We start from the raw sequence: 20,782 nt of genomic DNA, 5'->3' as shown, positions 1-20,782 counted from the left end.
GGATGCACTCTATTGCAACAAGATTACCAAAGGTCTTTCTTCCCTGAAACTGGCCTTGTGGAGAAAATGCTTCAGTGCTTTTGAGGCGCAGCCCCCTCGCTCGCCCCCTGCCAGCTGCTGGCAGGCCCACTATGTATAGGAAGGTTCACTTCCACATGAATACTTTAGCTACATAAACGCTCATTTGCACAATCACACACTATGTGTCCTGCACCGGATATTTAAATAGGGTTATTTTGATGTTACTCTCTTTAATTGGCTGACAGCCACCCCCGTGGTTTCCTGTTACTCACCATGCTGCCCATATTTGGTATGTCTCGAAATCGGTCCAGGGTTTGAAATTTCTGATTCAGTTCCTGGAACAGCTCCATGTGTCTTTTCCTGGTGTGCATGACTTTCTGCAATGGCAAGGGTTTTTTCTTTGGTATTGACAGCCAATAATGGAAATGCATCTTCCTCTCCACCCCCTCCAACTCTGATCAATTTGTTAGTGTCATGGTAGTTTACTTATAGGCCAGGTTTGAAACAAATCTACTTGTCTCTGCATATATACAAGTAACTGCCAAAATAAAGGAAACACTGAAATAATTAAAGTTAGGGTGATAGGACACTGAAAGCCTTAAGTATTTTAATTTGCAGTGGCTGGGGTATCTAGATTAAAGATAATTCTTCAGTGACAAATTACCTCATTTAGAGTTTTGTTAGCGTAAGGGAAATCCTTACAATCAAACCTTGGCACAAAATTTCCACTTTAAGGGTTGGTGTGCATCTAAGCTAAAAGAAAATGCACCCCATGCCAAAATAGCTGCCAAAAAGCTCATGTTTCCTTTACTTTGAAAGAGTGTACAATATATATGCAGTAAAGCCTGATTTAACAATGCAAAGGAAATGCTAAAACCTGCCAAAGGGGGGTTGAATATGTGTTTGCAAGCCACTACAATAATTGCTGAAACCAGTGGTAAAATCAGATGTGAAATGTGCAAATGACTTTAAAAGCATACATTTTGAAAATCAACATATAGCTAATGGATGTAGGAGATGGAGGAGGACAAAATGTAGATGAGAACTGTTGCCCTGTTTGTCAGTTGACAGCCTTGCTTTTACCTTAACTACACAGCATGTCAATAAATCTTGTTGAGTCAAGGCTGTGTGACTCCAATAAGCTTAAGAGGCACAAGTACTAGTAAATCAAATGACAAACACAACTGCAAAAAATGGCTTTTCTCTGCATAAAAAAGCTAGATGCATGTACTATGGCAAGACATTTTTTTTTTTTTACATACCTCAAAGTCCAGATCAGAATATCGTGACTTTCGTCTCTGTAAAAATAAAACACAAAGGTATTAAGTTAGTAAGTAATCAGTTTCAGAAGATATGTACATTCATAAAAAATGTATGGTGTATCTGAAGGTGTGTGGTGAAGTGTTTATTGCAGCTCTGTGTCCTCTGCGCTTCATCCACATGAGCATATGTACCTCTAAGGAGCTCATAGATATTGTAGACCCTGTCTCACTCCTAGAAAGCCCCGCGGATTCCTCCATCTCAGCGAGGAAGTTCTTAACAGCCGTGCGAGGTTCAAAGGGCAGGTTTTGCATCTGCTCTGGAGCGCTAGGATACTGCTGCTCCAGGTTCACATTCATGTGGTCCATGCCTGACGGGCTGATATTGAAGTCAGGACTCATCTTGTAATGCATCAGCCTCTCGTGTGGCAGCGTATCCATAGTGATGTTCATCTTGGTGTCCTCTTTCAGGAGGGTGGGCACGTTACCCGACCCCGACACTGCTGCAGAGGCACGAGGCATGACTATGTAGTCTGTCTCCATCATCTGGCCCTGCACTGAGTGGCCCTCCATGTCATGGCCACCCATGTCTTGGTCGCTCTGGCGCATGGCATCGTCGGTGCACAGGTAAACAGTGCGGCGCATGTCAGCGTTGCTGTCGGCCATGCACTGCTCTTTCAGCTCGCTCACTCCCATCGGCATGTGCAGAGCTGAAGGCTGCTGGATAATCACTTTGGAGATGATGTTGCCAGGCAACGTGGAGTAGTTGAGGCCCTCAGGGGCCTTCTCATCCTCTTCATCATTGAGGGAAATGCGGGAGAGGGTGCCTGTTATGGTTGCGGCACGACAAGAGCCCATGTCTTTGTGGAGTGCTGTGGGGCAGAGTGATACCAGGATTAGTTGGAATTTCTCCATAATGAAAGTAATGTCACAGTTTGTCTGAGATTATCCAACATATGACCAAGAGAAGAGCAAGAACAAGAGAATTATAATTCCCTGCGGATTTAGTACTGCCGAGGGAAAATGGTAATGATAGCGTGAATATGCACTGAGTGTGACATTACACCTAGACACAAAGGGACGCAACAGCAGGTATCTCTGGAGGCTGTAACAGTAAATAAGGATGTAGGATTCATTCTCCCTGCCATTCAGTATGTAGCATGCTAATCCTAATTTAGTGATTGGTGATAACCTTGTAATGCACCAAATATTCTAAGAGACAGCAACTATCTATTCAGAAATACCCTCTGGTTATGAGAACACCCTGTCCTCCCCACTGAGCGTTTTAATTTTTGCCTCATGAATCAGTAGGAATTACGTTGTCTGCTCACAAAAGGCCTGCGAGGAGATTACAAATAAAATGTATTACTCGCCTCTTTGTTTGAGTCTAATTTAATGCTCATTGTGGACATGGGGAAAGCACCCTGAGTCTGGTATTCATACTGAGGAATTCCTCTGATCAAAGTTTACACTTTTACTCTGCAGGGTGACGCTGCAGAATATTACCTCTGCTGCTGACAATAATCCCTTTTTGTAAACAACCAACTCAAACCCTGTTTAGCCCCAGAGAGTAATCTGTAAAGTGCACTTCTCTCTGACCGTGGCTCTACTTTGCTCTGAATCTGGTCATGATTTATAAATGACACCTGTCTGCTCTGCCTTTTGGAATCGGGGATTCCACTTTAGCTTTACAAGACTGCACAGCGTGAAGTAGCGTGGGTCAGAAGAGCCAGACGGCCCTTTTCGCCTCTTAACAAGCTGTGTTTCTGAGAGCTCTGAATAATGGTCAGCTCGGTTATTCCCTGCAGATCCATTTAGGGTGTGTTCGTCATTGGTTTGGAAGGGATTGGAGAAAGACAAGGGCTTGTGCGAGTTGCCACCGCATGCGGGATAACTTGCACAATCTCCTAGGAACATTTACTCAAGATACTTTTATTGAATCATACGCTTGTCTACCAGCAATTACTCTGGCTCAAAAGTACAGACCAACTAGGTGCAGGAATCAGGAGGAAATATTACCTCCCCAATAATATGAGCTATGCATTAGAGGAAGACAATCCTCCCACAATCGGACACATAGCACCTGCGCACCTATTCTATGGCGGCATCAACATGCTAATGAAAAACATAATTACAAAATGCGAAGATGAGAAAAAAGCTGCTGTTATTCACATTTATTGCAGTGAAGCTTACACATAAAGTGAATATCCAACAGCTCTCTTTATGCTGTTTTGTTCTCAGATTAAAGTCAGTGTTTTGGTAACTGTGAAAAAACTCCTGTGGGGATTGTTGGTTGTTATGTAACCTGAGCTATTTTTTACTGTCTAACCTCCTTTTGGGGTTGTTTTACATGCAAGGCAAGGAGAATCTTGTTAACAGCAGACCATCTGGTTACCTGATCGGCAGGCGATGTCCACATCTTTCTCAAAGTCCGTCTGTGGAGAAAACACAGTCAGATGGTCAGTATTGCTGAAAATAAAGCCTTTTATATATACTGTGTATATACAGAACCAGAGGCCTCCACATTTCTAAAAACCAGCTGCAAAATTAGGATCAATAGTATTTTTTTTATCTTTTTATTATATCCCAATGCTGGAGAAAAATGCTAAGCAGTCATTTTTCTCTGCTTCATCTTAACAATTTATCAATAAAACATCCACGGAAAAAAAAAATTGCTACTGCAGCAGCTGGGAAGCTGCTCATTGCTAATGACTGTATTGAACCAGGGGGCCTTGACACCATTCTGCTATCATGAAGACTATTTCACTCTGAGGGGTATTAGAATACTAATGGCAGATCATTGCTATGATGTGCCAGTGGCATCGTCGTGCTAGATGAAGAGACTGGTGTCCCATTTCAAAGGTCAGGCAGGGAGCAGTCCTCTATTACCCCGTGAGAGGAAATGAAAGGGATGCATGGCAAACATGGACGCTAAGTTCAATCAAACAGAAATAAAGGATTGGGCTTAGGGCCTACGAAAACCAAAGGGAACTGATGCCATTTATCAGAGAGCCAAGTATCTACCCTGCATGTAATTGCAGCTTTGCAGAAGTGTTGTGTGGAAAATTATAAACCTAGGGGAAACAATGCCTCATGTTTTAGAGGTCATATTAAATGTTGAATAATTAGGCAATGTTTAAAAATTGCATGAAGAGCACAAGTTAAATTAAAGTCAAAGAGGTTTACATGTGTATTATAAATAACCAAGGAACATTAGGTCCGCTTAAATTACAGAGGATCTAATGGTTAAAGATAATAGAGGGTAACTGTGCCTACCATTATCTGAGCATGACCATTAGGGAAGGTTCCTGTTGCATCACCAGTGATTGGGTCTTGGCAGTTTCTGAGCCGACATCTGAAAGCATCTTGGACCTGAGGAAAGGGGGGGGTGGTGGTGGTGGTGGGGTGTCAGTATTTCATCACAACTACAATACTGGATATTACACGTTTCCTTGAGTAAACAAAGACCACAGGTGAAAGAAAGATGACTTCAAATCATCCTCTACCTCTCTCCGTAGGATACAGTGCACCATCACAATGACAAAACCCTGCAGCGAGTCAAAGACAGCAAAGAGGATCTGAAAGAGGATGGAGCGCTTGTCTGTCATGGCGAGCACTGCAGACATCCAGGTCAAAGCCAGCAGAGGTAGGACGACACAGGAACTCCACAGGGATGCCCTGTGAGAGGTGAGGAAGGATTGTGTAGAGGAAAAGAAACAGCATGTAACATTGCATGTTTACAATAGCAGATATTCCTATGGTGTAGATCTGATGTCCTGTGGATGTAAGTGGAACATCAGTTTACGCTGCAGTGGACTGCGTGTTAGTCTAAATTGTCGAGGTGGACACTCTGTACATACAGAGACTCCCTGTAGCATCGTCTTATTGATTCAGAGACACTGACAGGCACTTACATTGCATTGCTAGCTGTAGTTGCTGATAAAGCAGTTGTTGATACAACACCACATTTGGCACACTTGAGAGTTAATCCTGTATGCGGCTCACTCATCTGTCTGTGGGACATAGAGACAACAGCATGACAAACAACGTTAACAGCCACTACCCCGACTTTAAATTCTCCCCCCGTCATATTAGCAACAGCGGATGCAGCCAATGTGTGGGTGTTTTTAATGATTTTCATCTTGGACTGATTCTGCCAAAGAAATACGAAGCCATGTCGCTCCCGAGAGAGATCTGACCTCTTTATGTTTATGCCTCTAGTTTCCTTTCAACAGTAAGAAAAAGAGGTCTAAATTTCCATATGTACAAAAAAAAATCAAAGCATATGTATATTTTTGCATGATGTTAAGAAGAAAAATGTTTAGAAGAAAAACAGAGGTACTAACAAGGATGTGCTGTCATACCCTGCTCGATGCTTCAGCTTCTTGTCCAGTATGCCATCTCTGGACACTAGTTTATTAAACACCAAGATACCAATCACCATGTTAACCTGTCAACAGGAAGGGAACAGGAATATTAACTTTTCAATAAATCATCTGCAACAAGATCATGTCAAAACCAATGTGTAATATTTTTTCCATAGGTAGAGTCAGTGATGGATGTCATTATCCCGCCGGCGTGTTCTTTTCTTCTTTTTTTTTTTTTCTCGATTTTCCGTCTGCGCTGAGCTTTGACCTCTAGCTTCTATTGTTTGCTCATCTCCGTGACATTTCAGCCAGTGGATGAGGCATGCCCTACACACTCAGCCCAGCACAACAGCCCTAAGAAAAGATCTGCCTGACAAGAAACGCTTGTCTTCTCAAAGGCACCTTCTCCTATTATTAGCAGTGCCTGCGCTAATAGAAAGCTGAGGGAGATTTACAGTAGCTGGGAAAGAATATTCTTTAAAACATCAGGCTACAGTCTATTGAGATAAAGAGTTCATTAACTATTTATACAAATACATTTGGGTAAGTGTTTTTTTTTTTATTTTATTCATGCGCTTTGTTACTGTGAGATATTTGATTATGATGTTACAGTATCAGTACAGTGATAACAGCAGTGTTGTGTTCACTCTCACTGCAGAGCGGTTTCTGCCATTTTTTTTTGTTGCAGAGATTAGCTTGTGTTCCTATGAGGTTCATCACAAATGAAAACCACAGCACAGTCAGACTTCAAGTCTTTGTGTGTGTGATGCTCAAACTAAGACGTTTTGTCACTTAAAAAAAAAAAAGGAAAAAAAAAGAAGACTGAAATCACTTCATTTCAAATCCCACCACAGAACAGAGGTTTGACGATTGAAAACATTACTCAGTACTCGATGTCCCCTCTCCCTCTGACACAGACTTAGTGATTTGCCGAATCACATTGCTTGTGTCATTTTCTCTTTACAACCATGCAAATACAACATGATTCAATTACTCCGGTAAATTAGATTTTGTGCAAATCTTATGCATAAATACTTTATAACCTCACAAATACATGAAGCGCCATTATGGTGAATGAAAGGGAATTGTTTGAGCGCATTGCCTGATGGGAAACACATGAAACCAGAGTGTCTTCTGCCTATTTCATAGCAATATTTTCTTTAATTTAACACAATGAAATGGTAACGCATTGACATTCTGCCATCACTAAAACTACATTATGGTTTGTGTGCATATTGTTAATTTGAAAAGCAGCAAAATGTCAAGTTTTTACTATTACTATTATCATAATTATTCATAAGCTATGCAAGGTTTTGTAAGTTAAGATTTTGCTTAAACAGGACAGTTAAAACAGATTTTTTTAATTGTATTTTTTTCTCTGTTGAAAATCTAAATTTCTCTCGTATTATCAGCATATCATATTAAAATGTAAAAAACTGGATATCTGATGACTGAAACATACCAGAACAACAGCAGCTGCAGGTCCAACAAAGGCATACAGGAGCCCACCCTCCAAAGACAGCCAACAGCTGCAGGGAAAGCAGGACAAAAAAACAGTTTACTCCCACCATAGCATCAACATCCAAGTTAATGGCGCACACCAGCACACGATTGTATTTCCCTTGATTGTCAGGGGAGATGTGCCATATGCTGCAACTCTACTTCCAAAGTTTCACGGGGTAATAAAATGCTAAAGAGATTTTAAGCAGTGTTTATGCATTTGGTATCCAGCAGGGATACAACTCAGACAAAATTGGGGTCTTGCTGCGCTATTTTGAAATTTGATTAGGTTCATGGGACTTTGTTTATGGCACTGTTTAGGATAAGTAAGCCACCGCAGACGCACTTAATCATGACTCCGAAGCGTTACCATGAACCCACTGCATGTGTGCTGAATAATACATTCAGATAAAAAAAAAAAAAAGAAAGAAAAACTTACTATAAGGGTGTCCCATAGCCCTTTGTTTTGGTGAATCCCATTGAAACAGCAACCACTAAAGCTGGTAATCCTTAAAAAAAGAGAAAATAATCAATAGTTATTCGAGCGGTTCTAGTTGCTTCGCAGCACTGAGAGCGTAAACCCACTTCAGAGAAACTCGGCCTCTGTGCTTCCCAGTCATTAAACAAAGTGCAACTAGATTCACTCCATCGGAGGCCGTCGTATGAGACTATACAATCATCGGAGAGCATATCATCAACAGTATGCATTTCAGTAATTCTATGAACATACTGTACAGTATTCCATTAAGTGGCAGGAGAGAACATACTGTGCTGTGCTTTGACAAAATGGCAGCAGAGCATTGAGTCCAGAAAACCACAAAGTGAAATTTCATCACTGTGCTGTAAGAAATTTCACCACCCTTCACACTTTCTATGTGAAGGAATGTTTTTTTGGGGTTTTATTTTTTATTTTTTATTTTTTTTTTGCTGTATGGCTCCTCATTATGGATTGGTGTAATGGATTCGGTCCTTACTACTGTGTGCTCAGAATATTAACGCTTTTTTCTCTCGGAGCAGCACAGGCAGGTGCTATTGATGTAATCAGTTTCCTGGAGGCATGAGGCGAAGACCCTGTGGCCATCCAGTGCCTCTCTGCAGTGCTGAAGAGGTAAAGAGTGCCGAGAGTACACAAGCATGTCATAAATCACCTGGCAAGCAACAGCCTGGCGGAGACGCTGCACTTCAAACAGGCTGAATTAAGAGACAACAGGTAGCAATGTGCCACGCGCCGTTTAAAAGAAATCAGTTTGGAAAACATTTTTATCTTCTTGAATACAGGTGGTAATCTGAAGAGTAGTTTTATTTTCAAGTCACTACATGCAAAAACAACACGCATATCATGAAATGCATTTTGAATGTCACAAAACAATACACTGACTGTCTCAATTATCATTAAAATGTCTGTTATGGTGTTCTGTAGAAATCTATGTGATTGTAGAACAGCCTTTGTCCATTTTTTTTGCAGCAGGCAGTGCCACTGCAATGACTAAGAGAGCCTTGTTTGTTGCTAGGTAACAAGAAGAATGAGTGTGGGCTCTTTCATAATCAAATTGATTTTTTTTTTTTTTAAAGGAGATATTTCTAGTAGTCTGTAAGAAAGATACCGTTGGATGAGGATTCATACTGACATTTATCAAATGAAGAAAAAATTTTAATCTTTAAAAATCTCTTAGATATTTTGCCTACCTGTGTGTATTGACAGTGCATACACTGTAATTTGGTACTTGATGCGTAATTGTCATTATTCTATTTTTCTGTGGTGTGATATTGGAGTGCAGAGATCACAGTGTGGGAGACAGCAGGAACTTCTTTATCTAAGACCCAGCTGCTTAAAATCTGTCGCAGTATAGATAAGAAATAATTTTCTATTGACTGCATATTGCTACCTGTATTTCCTTTGTGATACATGACATTTTTACAGGTCAGTGTTACAAATGATTGAAAATTGCTGCAAACCATTTACAAAACATGTATAACCACACCAAAGCCAGAAATTCAACACTTCTTTGAAAACATTTCATTCTCCTTCACTCTTTTTTTTCTGAGGGTATCAGATAAAATGTACTCTGCTGCAGTGTAAATGCTCGACTCACACCCTCTTTATCAGACGTAAGGTCATTGCAACCTGCTATGGGAGAGCCGCACCAGTCTGTCTCCCCCCACTGCTCAAGGCCGGTCCATTTACCCAGCCCTCAGAGAGCTTGACTGGAGCACAAAAGCATCACAACAAAGAGCCTGATAGGATGAAGATCTGGCTGCCCCACAGAGAGGATGAGAACAGCGGACCGCGAAGACAGTTACTTGGAAAACACCTAAGCCAGAGACCTTGAGATAAAATGGCAGCTGCGAGGTATAATGGGAGATAATGGAGAGGTTTAGGGAAACATGCTGCTTACTTACCCCAGCCCAGACACAGAAAGCGCTTGCGGATGAGCCTAGTCCGAACCTTTCCTGTCACTGCCATGTAGGACTGCCAGGCTTCTGTGAGGACCCAGCAGAACGATGCCAGGAAGAAGAAGTGCAGAAAGGCTGTTGTCATGATGCAGACGCCCTATTAATACAGAAAAAAAAAAAAAAAAAAAAGCATCAGGACTGTACATTCAAACTTCACATTCACAGAAATGCAGCTCAAAAGCAAACCACAGCTAGTATAAAAATGGAGGTGCAGCTGTGACACAGTCGCTCTGCATAACAGCAACAAATGCATCAGATTCCACCACAGATTCCTGTAAAGCGAGAGGCTCCCTGCAGATACACATCGATTTTATTGATATTTTGTCATATCCTCGAACTATTCTTGCAGCACCGACAGTCTAGACCATCCACTGAAGTGCCATCCTGTGCAGTGAATGAAACAAAGCGTCAGTTTGAACTGCAGCAGCAGAGGTGGCAACAGTAGTAGAGATCAGAGCCAGGCTGGCTGACACAGAAAGCCATGGCGTAGCATTCCTCTGCACTAACCCTCATTAGTATGCTGGGGATCCCACCTGGAGGCATGTGAGCCAAGGTCAACTGTTTTACACAGAGAGGAGGGCGAACGCACCACAACACCGCTCGAATGACACGGAACGCACACAAGGCGTCGCAGGCGGCAGATTGCATTCAGGGCCGACAATGTAGCGGCACTTTTCAGCTTCATTAGCTTGTCCATCTTTGTTCCACAGAGAGGCATCGCCAAATGGGATTGTTTAGGCGAGGATTAGGAACAGAGAAGTATCCTTAAGAATTTTGTCATTGCACGCTGACATTTGTGAGTGAGAGGAGATTAAGCTTTTTCTCTCAGTTCAGATTGTTTGCAGTGTGAAGCTGTGGTAATCTGAGTGATACCGCACATAGAGGGAAATACTGAAGTGTATCATCTCGTCCCAGGGCGTCCACACCATACTGTGAGATCGCCCGTACACTTTACATCCCCACTGAGAAAACCACACTAAATCCATCCATCTCCTGTAGTGTTCATGGGGTTCATACAAAACAATAATCCTGCATTACCTCATGCCCAGGAAGTGGCAAATTCTGTTTACCTACACCCACAAGGGGATATAATTACTGTACTGTAAATATGGATTCAGGTAGAAAACATTTATGAACATTCATGTCAGATGTGTTCAGGTGCAGTACGCATGCTATAATCCCATAATATATGCCATTGTGGTGACATAAAAAGGTGAGAGCTACGTTAGTGTAATAAGTGTAATATGAATCAGTTTTGGCAGATTCCAGCCTCTTAAAATGTACCTCTATCTGCCACAACCTTTTTGACCCACTGTGACAGTCAGCTTTGACATTGTGTATTTTGGAAATGCAGAGATTCATAAATTTGTGTTTTTTGTTTTTTTTTTATTATTATATGCTTATAAGAATTGAGCTATGTGTGGAAAACTACATAAATCACATCGAAAACAATTCAGCTTTGGTGAAACATTTAGTTTGACTTATGACACTTTTAGAGCTGCTAATGCTACAAAGATGAAAGTATCAAAGCAATCAAATCAAAGCACGTGAAGTTCCCATGACACATTGCCACCTGTTCATGTGGTAATTACAGGTGTGTACAGCTGCTTTTGCAGATATCCCACACTGCTATAAATCTTCGCTTAATAAGCTTTGAGAAAGCAATAGCATTTACGGTGCTGGTGCTGTATCATAGCTACGTACTATATCTCCGACTTCTCAAATTTTACTGACTTTCCAAATGAATTTCTGAACTGTATGTGAGCTGTATGTTAACATACCGTGGTGTCGTATGTGATTATTATTGGATAAATGTGACAAAACACTGAGAAAATCTTATATTAAAGGAAAAAAAGTCATGACAGAGGCAACACCATATGAGTCAGTCACATACAGTAGCTGTACTCCATGTAGAATCAACTCCATGGCTAATTCTAGTGTTGCTGTTGCTCATGTGCTGCTCAAGGTGCTGAAAATAGAGCCTGCCTTGTTTCTTGTGGAAACAGGTCATATGCAGCCGTTATGTTTCACAGTTCACTTGGGTGCCTATACCATCTGATCTCATTAGTCCTCGAAAATAAAAATAAAAAATCTGCTCGTTTGAAAAGGTGCGTTATGATAGCAGTGTAGGGATGTAGGCAGTACAAAAATTAGGTTGAAACCTAGAGTTCACACTGCCCTTTAGAAAGGAAAATGCCGGGAGATGTTGAGCGCACTGTGTCAGTATCCATGGAAACAGAGGAACTGAGGAAGGGACCACATTAAATCCTTGCAGAGCTGATAGACATGAAGGTAAGATTAGGGGGTGATGGGATGTACTTCATGCCAGTTCAGTAATGGCAGTTTAAGGTCAGGACAGGAAATTTGAAGAATTTCTTTCTGTGGCCTGACTAAACTGTGACTACAGGTCTGGACTGAGCTTCAACGCTCTCTCAGAAATTAAGAACTGAAAAGCTAATTTTCCATAAACTGTTGCACACTGCTTCACAATGCCTCAACAGGCTGCTGGAATTACTGTTGAAGTGAAACCTAAAATGGGAATTCAGTTTAGCTGAGAACGTTCTCTTCATATTTGGATTAAACAAAATTGACTTGGTGATTAAATTAAAATTCCTTAGAGGCATTTTTATTTGCCAATCACTATTCATTACTTAGTTATTTGCATTATTTACGGATTCATTAACTGGCTGCATAAGAATGCAGCAAACTTTCATGCCAGTTAACTGTGTAACTTTTAAATACATATTTTTACTATTATTTCAACTGGCACTTAAACAGATCTCAGAATTAGCTTGCTGGGGGAGAAGCACATTATTTGCACTGTGGCTACGGTTCTGTGAAGAACTGAACCAAGCCTTACAACATTACTTTTATCTTCCCAACCTTTCTGAATCAGTGTGGGAGGAGGAGGCTGAGGCAACAAGTGCCCCAGTGCTTTATGCAGTAGGTGTTTGGGTGGAGGACAATAAAACTTCAAACAGCAAAGTGGTGGTGGTGGCAAAGTGTTGTTGAACCACAGAGAAACACTTAACAAAATGCACCGACTTCACACAATATAGTCAGAAAATGGCTATTTCTACTTCCTGTTCCGTGGATGTACCTTGCACCAACCTGAGGCGAACTTATATTTATCCGACTTCTACTTCTGCCTACTTTACCTGAATATGTAACACTCTTAAGGCTCTAAACAATGCGTACATTATTCTGCTGAACCTCACCAGACGATTCCTGCTTTTATAAAGCCTATAACAACAGTTTGGGAAAGAGCTGCATGTTGATAGCTGTTCACAAAATCATTGAGTTACAAGATTTACCCTTTGATTTTTTATTTTCTTTTAAACCTTTAGATATTTCGTTAAAAACACATTTCATTCTCTGTTATTCTTAAAACTAATCAAACTCCTCAGTTCTTGTGATTTTCAGATTGGTTTGCCATTTTTACTAAAATCACCAGATAATGTTCCAGCTGAAAATATATGAGGCTGAATTTACTAACATCATGGCAATCATTGAGTACATTTAATTTAAACAGAGAATGTTAAATCTCTTAATAATAATAAGGATATCAATTTTTTGACAAGATACCAGCTTTGATAAACCCACCGTGCTGACATGACATGCAGCGTTTAAACAAAAGATGTTCTTTTTTAATCTTCCAATGCATCAGGAAATGTAGGTTTTCAAAAATCTGAAGCAGGTACATTTTTTTGTTGCTCTTTGTCTTAAAAACTTTGTCAGCTCACAAAGCTTAGTTCTGACCAGATATAGCTTTATGGCACGCTGGGAGCTTAACGTCACAAAGACTACTTAGCTTGCTAGTATTTCAATAGGAACAGTGACTAAAGTGACATCTGCATTTAGCTCTGTGGGACAGACTCCTTCAACAAACTGCACAGAGAGGGATATTACAGTAGGGCTGCGGTGCATGAACCCCTTATTATGAAGATAAATGCATGTTGGAGAGTTCAGTGGTTCAAAAACCATATAGGCGCTGTTCTATAGAGATGTAGAAAAATATGTGATATGGTCAGATGAGTCATCCTTCACAAGTGGGCGACTACATGTGTGATGTACACCAAGAGAAAGGTATAGCTTTGAATGCTTGATCCCTACAGTGGTGGTTACGGTGGCTCTGTTATGCTGTGAAGGACATTTTGCTGGTTTGGTTTGGGTCCACTTGTTCTCTTAGAGGGAAGGGTCACTGCAAATCAATACAAAGGTGTTCTGAGTGGTCAACACCCATGAGAGATTTAGGGTCAGAAAGAGTTCTCCAACACCATCATCCAAACACCAAATGAGGAGACATCTTTTGGAGGGATGGTGTTCATCCCTCCAGTAGGGTTAGGAGACTTGTAGAATCAATGCCAAGGTGCATTGAAGCTGTTCTGGCAGCACGTAGTGGCCCAACACCTTACTAAGACACTTTATGCTGGTTTTTCCTTTGATTTGTCACCCGTCTGTATTTCCCTTGGCAAAACCAACAGTGTCTGCTTCTCTTTGTTTGTCTTCTTTCCATAAACCAAGATGAACAACGACAGAGGACAAAGCAAAAGCTAAGACAGGCAAAGGTGACTCACTGACTTCCTGCTCCCAGAGGACACCTCTACAGCAAAGAGATGATTTCTATTAGACGATGAGCCACTCTGAATCCACAAACAGTGGAGCCAATTATATGCACTTCTTACAAGAGTTGGAGGAAAAACAAGCGAGGCAGTGTCAGGCAGCATGGCAATTAAACCCACACAGGGGCTATGTTTTCTCGTCTTACTGGCCTACCACTCAAACACTGGATTCAGACGTATTGTAGAATACGTCTGATCAAACAGATGACATCTCTCTCAAATATTATTACTACAGGAAAGACAAATTCAACAAAGGAATAATAGTAATAAGTTCATTGTCCTTGTTTTAGATAAGGCACCACGGAGATCAACAAGACAGAAACGGCTTACTAACTTGACTAGTGCGACAACAACGTATTTTGCTATCGATGATGAGGGGACGTAGAAGAGAGCAATATTAGCATTTATTTGGCGTCATGTTTCTGGCCACCTGATAAATATCTCCTTTTAGCTCAGTTTATGGTCTCCACCCATTCCTGAGGGAAATAATTGTCTCTTTAGTGGCTAAATCCTTAAGTATATTCATCAGCTACTTGCTACCTTCATCTGGAACAGGTATACAAGACAAGATACTATCCCTGAAAACAGCTGCTTGTTGCTGCTGCTGGAAACAAGGGTGATGAGAGCCATCAGAGTGAAGCGGTGAAGCAGTAAAACTAAAACGCAGTGAGCTGAAAGAAGCTAAAATGCCCCATAGAGCTGAGGGGAACTGCTGAGTTCAGGGATAATTCTCCTAGGGTTTTCACTTTCATTTTACACACAGTCATCTGATCCATTATTAATATAAAAACACTGATAAGCTCAGCCTTTATGTTCAGTATAAATAACAATGTTGGCCCATTATGAATAAATTAGTCGGTGCAGCTTTAATTTGGCACCCGGTGAGTCAGTTAAGGTAGTTTGTCGAGTCACTCTGAGAGACGCTGAAATGACATCTCCAGTATGTCAGTGGATTTTCTCAAAACCACATAATCTCTCTGCAGATTTCAGAGACAGATATCCTATTAGAAGCATGCCAAGTGAGTATTCCATGTTAAGTGGTGGTCCTCATAATCAAGACAGGAGATGACTGGAGCCCTGATTAAATCTGACAAGGCTTCAAATCAGCTCAGCTTTAAAAATGCCCTGAAGCTTTGTGCATCCATAGTCTTGCTTACTACTGTGTGCCAGATATGTAAGGGCCAGCAAGGAAACAGATGAACTTATCATGTGTGAAAGCTGTTTGTTTTTGTTATTGTATGCGATTAAAATGGTCTTCATAAAATTCACTAATTCAGATTCTGGTTACGGTTTTGTTCACATTTAATCTGAAACCAGACACTGTAGGTTTACGAAACACACTTTTGTTCATCCATCCAATGCTGCTGATTCCATTTTCACTGAACATGAGAAAATTAGTAGGAGGAAGCATTTTGGTCAGGGTCTGGTCCAATATGAGCCCCCAACTGCTGTTAGGCCCATCTGCTCCCAGAATAGGTCATACATATAAGCACAGTGTAAGCTGCAAATGCTGCACAGTGCATTTCTAATGATGGAATACCCCAGACATATATTTTTGCGGGTTTAAAAGATTTTTGGCTCCGTTTTACATGTGCTGTAACTCAAAAAGCTAAAGAGAATGAATTAATAAGTAGCAGTGGGACAAAATGAGATGAGGTGGAAAAAAAAACACAATGTGTTCCATACAAAAGGTACAGGTATACTGAGAATATGGTTACACAATAAATACCTGTGTAATTGGACAATGTGTCATTCTGTAGTGCTGCCAAATGACTGAGAAGTGCATCTGTGTGGGCAGCTTGTAAATCCCAACCCCTGTTTGCCAAACAATCTTTTACATTAGCCACTTGTTTACTGGCCAGTTGCGAACCCGGACAAAGGAAGTGATACATATTTATTGGAGGCAGTCCTTCTTTAACCGTGACAGTTATCCCTTTGAATCCTGCTGACTTGATCTGAACCTCAGCTCTCCTTGACATCTGAACAACAACAAAAAAATGTTTCTTATCCCCCTGTGATGGCTTTGAGACATTCTAGTAATGAACACTACACGGCAGATCCAAGTACGAGATCTGCTTTTATCCTCCAACCCAACTTTGGAGCTGCGCTTTATTGTCACCATTACACGATCCTTTTGGGGCGGCATCACAATAATTGAATTAGTCTCTGATTGACCGGCGCTCTATGTCTCCAGGTGTGCATCATGTCTGCCTTTCTGCTCCCACGCTGTCAGATCTCCTTAACTGCCAAATGCCTTTTCTGACTTGTTAATGATTGCGGTGCTTCATGTTTGAGCCACAGCAATAAAACCAGCATCATTATTTCATCTCAAAGTGATCTGACTGTCCTTTTTCAGTTTTTTTTAGTTCTCTTTATAGCACCACACTTCTAATTGCAAATAAGATCATCACTGTCTCAGTGCCAACAGATTGGGGTTGTCTCAAGTTTACTAAAGGACAATGAAACACCTGTGTAAAGACCAATGGTCCTGAGCCAACACAGAGAGGAGCTACATCTCATAGAGGCATTAGAAACACTTTATTTTCCATTTGGATGAAATATGAAAGGCAGAGAATGAGTCATTTGCTTGAAAGAGACTATTATCTAACTGTTATATTCTTGTTTTTATGCTCTCAATGACAGAGCTAACATCTGGTATACAAAAGGCACTATTTTGTAGATTAAACATCTTGCAAATCAAGAATTAGATTTACTACTGATTCAAATCTCAGCTTTTTTAAAATAAGAGAAAGGTTGATTGATGTTTCTAAAATTGATTGAGAACAGGTGGATCTGATTATTTAGTTCTGAGTTCCGACTGTTGCTTGTATTTTACAAGTGCTCTGTACCACTGTGCAGCTGTCACAACACATTTTATACATTGCATGTACATACCTACCAATCTGAAAGAAATGCTCACAAAGTACTGAACTCTTCAAGGCCACAGTGAAGTGTCACTTGGATCTTTCCACTGCACCATTATCTTGAGTTTAACTCTTTGATGTATAAAACACCCACTAGAATGAATCCTTAAATCAGACTTACCACATTGTGGGTCTGGGTTTGTCCAACAAGGATCAGTATGTTTGAGCAGATAATCGATAAGCAGAAGTTGAGCAGGATGATGGATCGTTCAGAGCGAATATATCTAAAGAAAAAAGAACGATAAAAAAAACAGCCAAGTCAATTTGTTGCTGGGTATTCAGTCAGAAAGGCTCGACTGTTATAAGATGACTAAACAAATAAGATGTGCTGAATAAATGCACAAACTTAACAACATCATCATGTGGTTGAAGCTCATGCCCTTACCTCCACAGCACAGCGTAGATGACTGCCAACGTGATCAAGGCGAGGCAAGACAGACCACAGCCAACTATCAATGTCACAGATGGGACCCCTGAGTACTCCATGGTCTGTGGAGGAGACAGAGCAAGACAGTCAGTGGGAGGTTGGATGTGGTTCATGCAGGACAGTAAATCTTTATTGTTGCCCAGAGAGGGAACCAATCAAAACAACCACTGCCAATCTGAATACTCCACGGTGGGTTCCTTAATGTACTGGGAGCTTTGAGGTGTATGCGTGGGCTTGAAGGTTGTTCAGATAGATGCCCAAAACTTTCCACCTATCTGTGCTGGAAACTGTATTACAAAACAATGAATGGGCACAGAAGCAAAGACACTGAAATCTAGAATAAGTGCTGTTTTTGTTTGATTCTGTTTTCATTTTGTTTTCACCGGTCACACAAGAAATCATGTAAACTGGCCAATCATAGGCCTGCAATTTGGAGCCAGCTTTACTATAGTACTAATTCAGACAATACATACACTTGTCTTGAGTGAATCATCGCCAAAACATGCACTTTTATGTCCAAATCAATGTTTGTCATTCTGTTGTTGAATGGTTCAGGCCTTGTAGAGAAGAATGTATTAGATTTATTTGTATGATCTAAATTCCTGCTAATGCAGAGGCCACAGTGTAAGTACTCCATGTTCTCAATGTTAATTACTTTATCTTCTCACGAAATTACAGGCTTCTGGTTCCTTTACAGAAGTCTAATTTCAGGACATGAGAATGAAAACATGGTGTAAAAATCCCAGCTACAGAATCTGCTACAGGTTTTTTCTGATGTCAGAGAAGAAAACAACATAAAAATGTTAAATATGAAACTTTTTTTTATCCTTTATCCCAAGCCACAATGTGCATTTGATTGATGAGAAGAACAGACACTGACACACAAGCATCAGCATGCACACACCCTCGCGCGTGCACGCGCGCACACAGAGTTATCTAAATCTATGTGCAAACTAGAAAATATCCCCTACAATCTCCCCTTACCGCTGAATTACTATTTAACGGGATTAGCACACCAAAGATTCAATTTCCATTCTCACCAGCACACACACACACACACACACAGACACACACACTCAGGCAGCGTTTCTCCTTTACATTAGCCTATAAAACCCACAGTGAATAACAGATCAATAGCCTACTTACTATTTCTCTTGGTTGCTGAGCCAAAATGGCGAAGGTAGATACACGATCACATAAGCATTTTGTATGGGATGCATCTGTGAGCACCGTTTTACATCCTTTTGTGGACCAGGCTCCCCAAGAATCGTTCCTGCAAGAAGAAGGCAGAGGCAATTAGAGGTTTAATTCCAGCGGTGGCACGACTCCACAGGACTTATCGACATCGCTTCGTGCTTTTTATTTCATTATTCATTTGAATCGAGAGCTCTAGAGCCGTATAGACTGTTACATAAAAAAATAATAATAATAAAAAAATCGCAAATAGACACATCGACACGGCTGTCGTGTGGCTACACGCAGCATTTCAGCTGGAGCAGATAGAGAGGCAGAGACACGGAGGAGGGGGAGGACGCACGGAGCTGTCCAAGCAGACCAGTGCTGATTGATTCGCTATACGCAGACAAATACACAACAACTGATAACAAAACACCATTATTCCCTCATAATGCTTAGAGATCAGAGCGTTTCATATTTACCTGTATGTCTCTCTGCGTGATTTTCTATTCCTCTAGATATTTTCCAAACGACTGTATTCCTCTTTTTTTCCCCTCTCAATGCCCCTGTTATCCTGCCTTTTTCCTTTTCGCTTGATTTTTCCCCCTCAGCTGTTTTAATTAGCAGCTTTTGAATGCTTCCTTAGGGGGATTTTCACCCTGGAAACGGTGGACAGCATCAGACTGATACTCTGTTCCTCTCTGCTGGCGTGAGAGGGGGAGGCTGATACAATGAAAAAATAAACGCACGCTGTCGCAGGATCTGTTTATTCGGCTGCAGGTCTGATGATATGACGGGAATAAATGATGTTTTTGGATTATTCCTGAAAACCATTTTACAGGAGAGTTGTCGCTCCTCGGTGTGGAACGCTTTAGAAAAACCACTGCAGAACTAATACCACCCCGCGGAAGCAGCACGAATGGTTGCAGCCAGTCCCCCACTTCACACCACTAGTAGGTGAAATGAAAGGAGCGTCTCTCTTCCATTTGTCATTCGCCCCCACTCATTTTTTTTTTAAATCTGCAGAAGAATCATCCTCATTGATTACATATCCCACGTGAAACTTAATTGACACCACACATTGATCATGACTGCGGTCAGAGTGCAGCCTTTGCCGCAGCACATAATCTTACATTAAGATTCGTGTCACAAACGCTCAAGCAAGCACCTGTTGTCCTGCAAGACACCTTGCTGTCTTTCCACTCCATACAACCCCTCCTCATTTCAAAACAAACAAGATTCATACCTTTGATTTAGGACAATATAAAGCTCACTAGCAGTTGATTTGTGTGCCAAGTGGCCTCTGCTGTGTGAGGCAATCCTGCTTTGTCATTTGATCAATATGGCAGCAATATTTATCATTCCTGGAAGGGACTGTGGAGCCACTTGCAAATTTCCAGCCAGGGCCAACCACAACTCTAGGCTGTCTGTGCACAGCAATAAAACAATAAAAGAACCCCCCCCCCCCCCCCCCCCCAAATTCTCTTCTCTGCTTAACTGGGTTTTGACTGTTTTGTGCAAACAACTGATGCATGTTTTTGCTTTGCACCCAGACTGCATGCACACAGCTTTTATTTCACAGTGTGGCACTCTCATGAAGCTTTAACACGTTTAAAATGAAAAGCAGTTCATCAGGAAAAAATGCCATTAGTATCAGAATAAGAGCTTCATAAACTGCGTAAACTAAATGCAGTGAATGACAATAGTTTAAAATGGCCTTTAATACACAGTCATTATAAAGGTAACGGTAGGAAGCCCATTCACTCTAAAGGCAGTGGAAATATTTCACAGTAGAAACTGCTGGGCCCCTGAATCACATCTTAAAGGTCCATTAGAACATAATGGATGCGTCATTCGGCCGACTGAAGTTTTCAAGGATTTATCTGTTGGCTTCATAAAGTAAGGTTCAAACATTGACATTTCACAGTAAAAAGTAAAAGTAAAGTCTGCAGTGAGGCTCTCCAACAGGTCCTCATAGGTGTAACACTGTTGAGGGACACTTAATAATATGAATAAAACAGACACTCCAAGA

At 41.0% G+C, this 20,782-nt stretch overlaps 1 protein-coding gene across 7 annotated transcripts in view; it reads right to left on the bottom strand.

The window, feature by feature from the left end:
- Positions 1–20,782, bottom strand: part of adgrb3 (adhesion G protein-coupled receptor B3) — a 112,987-nt gene that overhangs the window by 2,035 nt on the left and 90,170 nt on the right. For 3 of the 7 annotated variants that reach the window (XM_023411680.2, XM_023411683.2, XM_023411681.2), the window contains exons 17-30: positions 18,721–18,847; positions 17,533–17,636; positions 17,269–17,371; positions 9,548–9,698; positions 7,587–7,656; positions 7,110–7,176; positions 5,627–5,730; positions 5,195–5,293; positions 4,787–4,958; positions 4,557–4,652; positions 3,676–3,715; positions 1,476–2,152; positions 1,284–1,319; positions 294–398 (exon numbers count right to left, since the gene is read on the bottom strand). In XM_023411680.2, the coding sequence (XP_023267448.1) occupies positions 294–398; positions 1,284–1,319; positions 1,476–2,152; positions 3,676–3,715; positions 4,557–4,652; positions 4,787–4,958; positions 5,195–5,293; positions 5,627–5,730; positions 7,110–7,176; positions 7,587–7,656; positions 9,548–9,698; positions 17,269–17,371; positions 17,533–17,636; positions 18,721–18,847 (1,951 nt within the window). The remainder of the gene's footprint in view (positions 1–293; positions 399–1,283; positions 1,320–1,475; positions 2,153–3,675; positions 3,716–4,556; positions 4,653–4,786; positions 4,959–5,194; positions 5,294–5,626; positions 5,731–7,109; positions 7,177–7,586; positions 7,657–9,547; positions 9,699–17,268; positions 17,372–17,532; positions 17,637–18,720; positions 18,848–20,782) is intronic. The other 4 variants (XM_023411682.2, XM_023411684.2, XM_023411687.2 and 1 more) reach the window with 3 other exon arrangements.

This window comes from Seriola lalandi, unplaced genomic scaffold (genome assembly GCF_002814215.2).
Source record: "Seriola lalandi dorsalis isolate HSWRI2012SDOR001 ecotype SW California unplaced genomic scaffold, Sedor1 jcf7180002054470, whole genome shotgun sequence".
Taxonomy (NCBI): Eukaryota; Metazoa; Chordata; class Actinopteri; order Carangiformes; family Carangidae; genus Seriola; species Seriola lalandi.
Note: the sequence above shows the minus strand (reverse complement) of the source record. Positions and strands in the feature narration are given on the sequence as shown.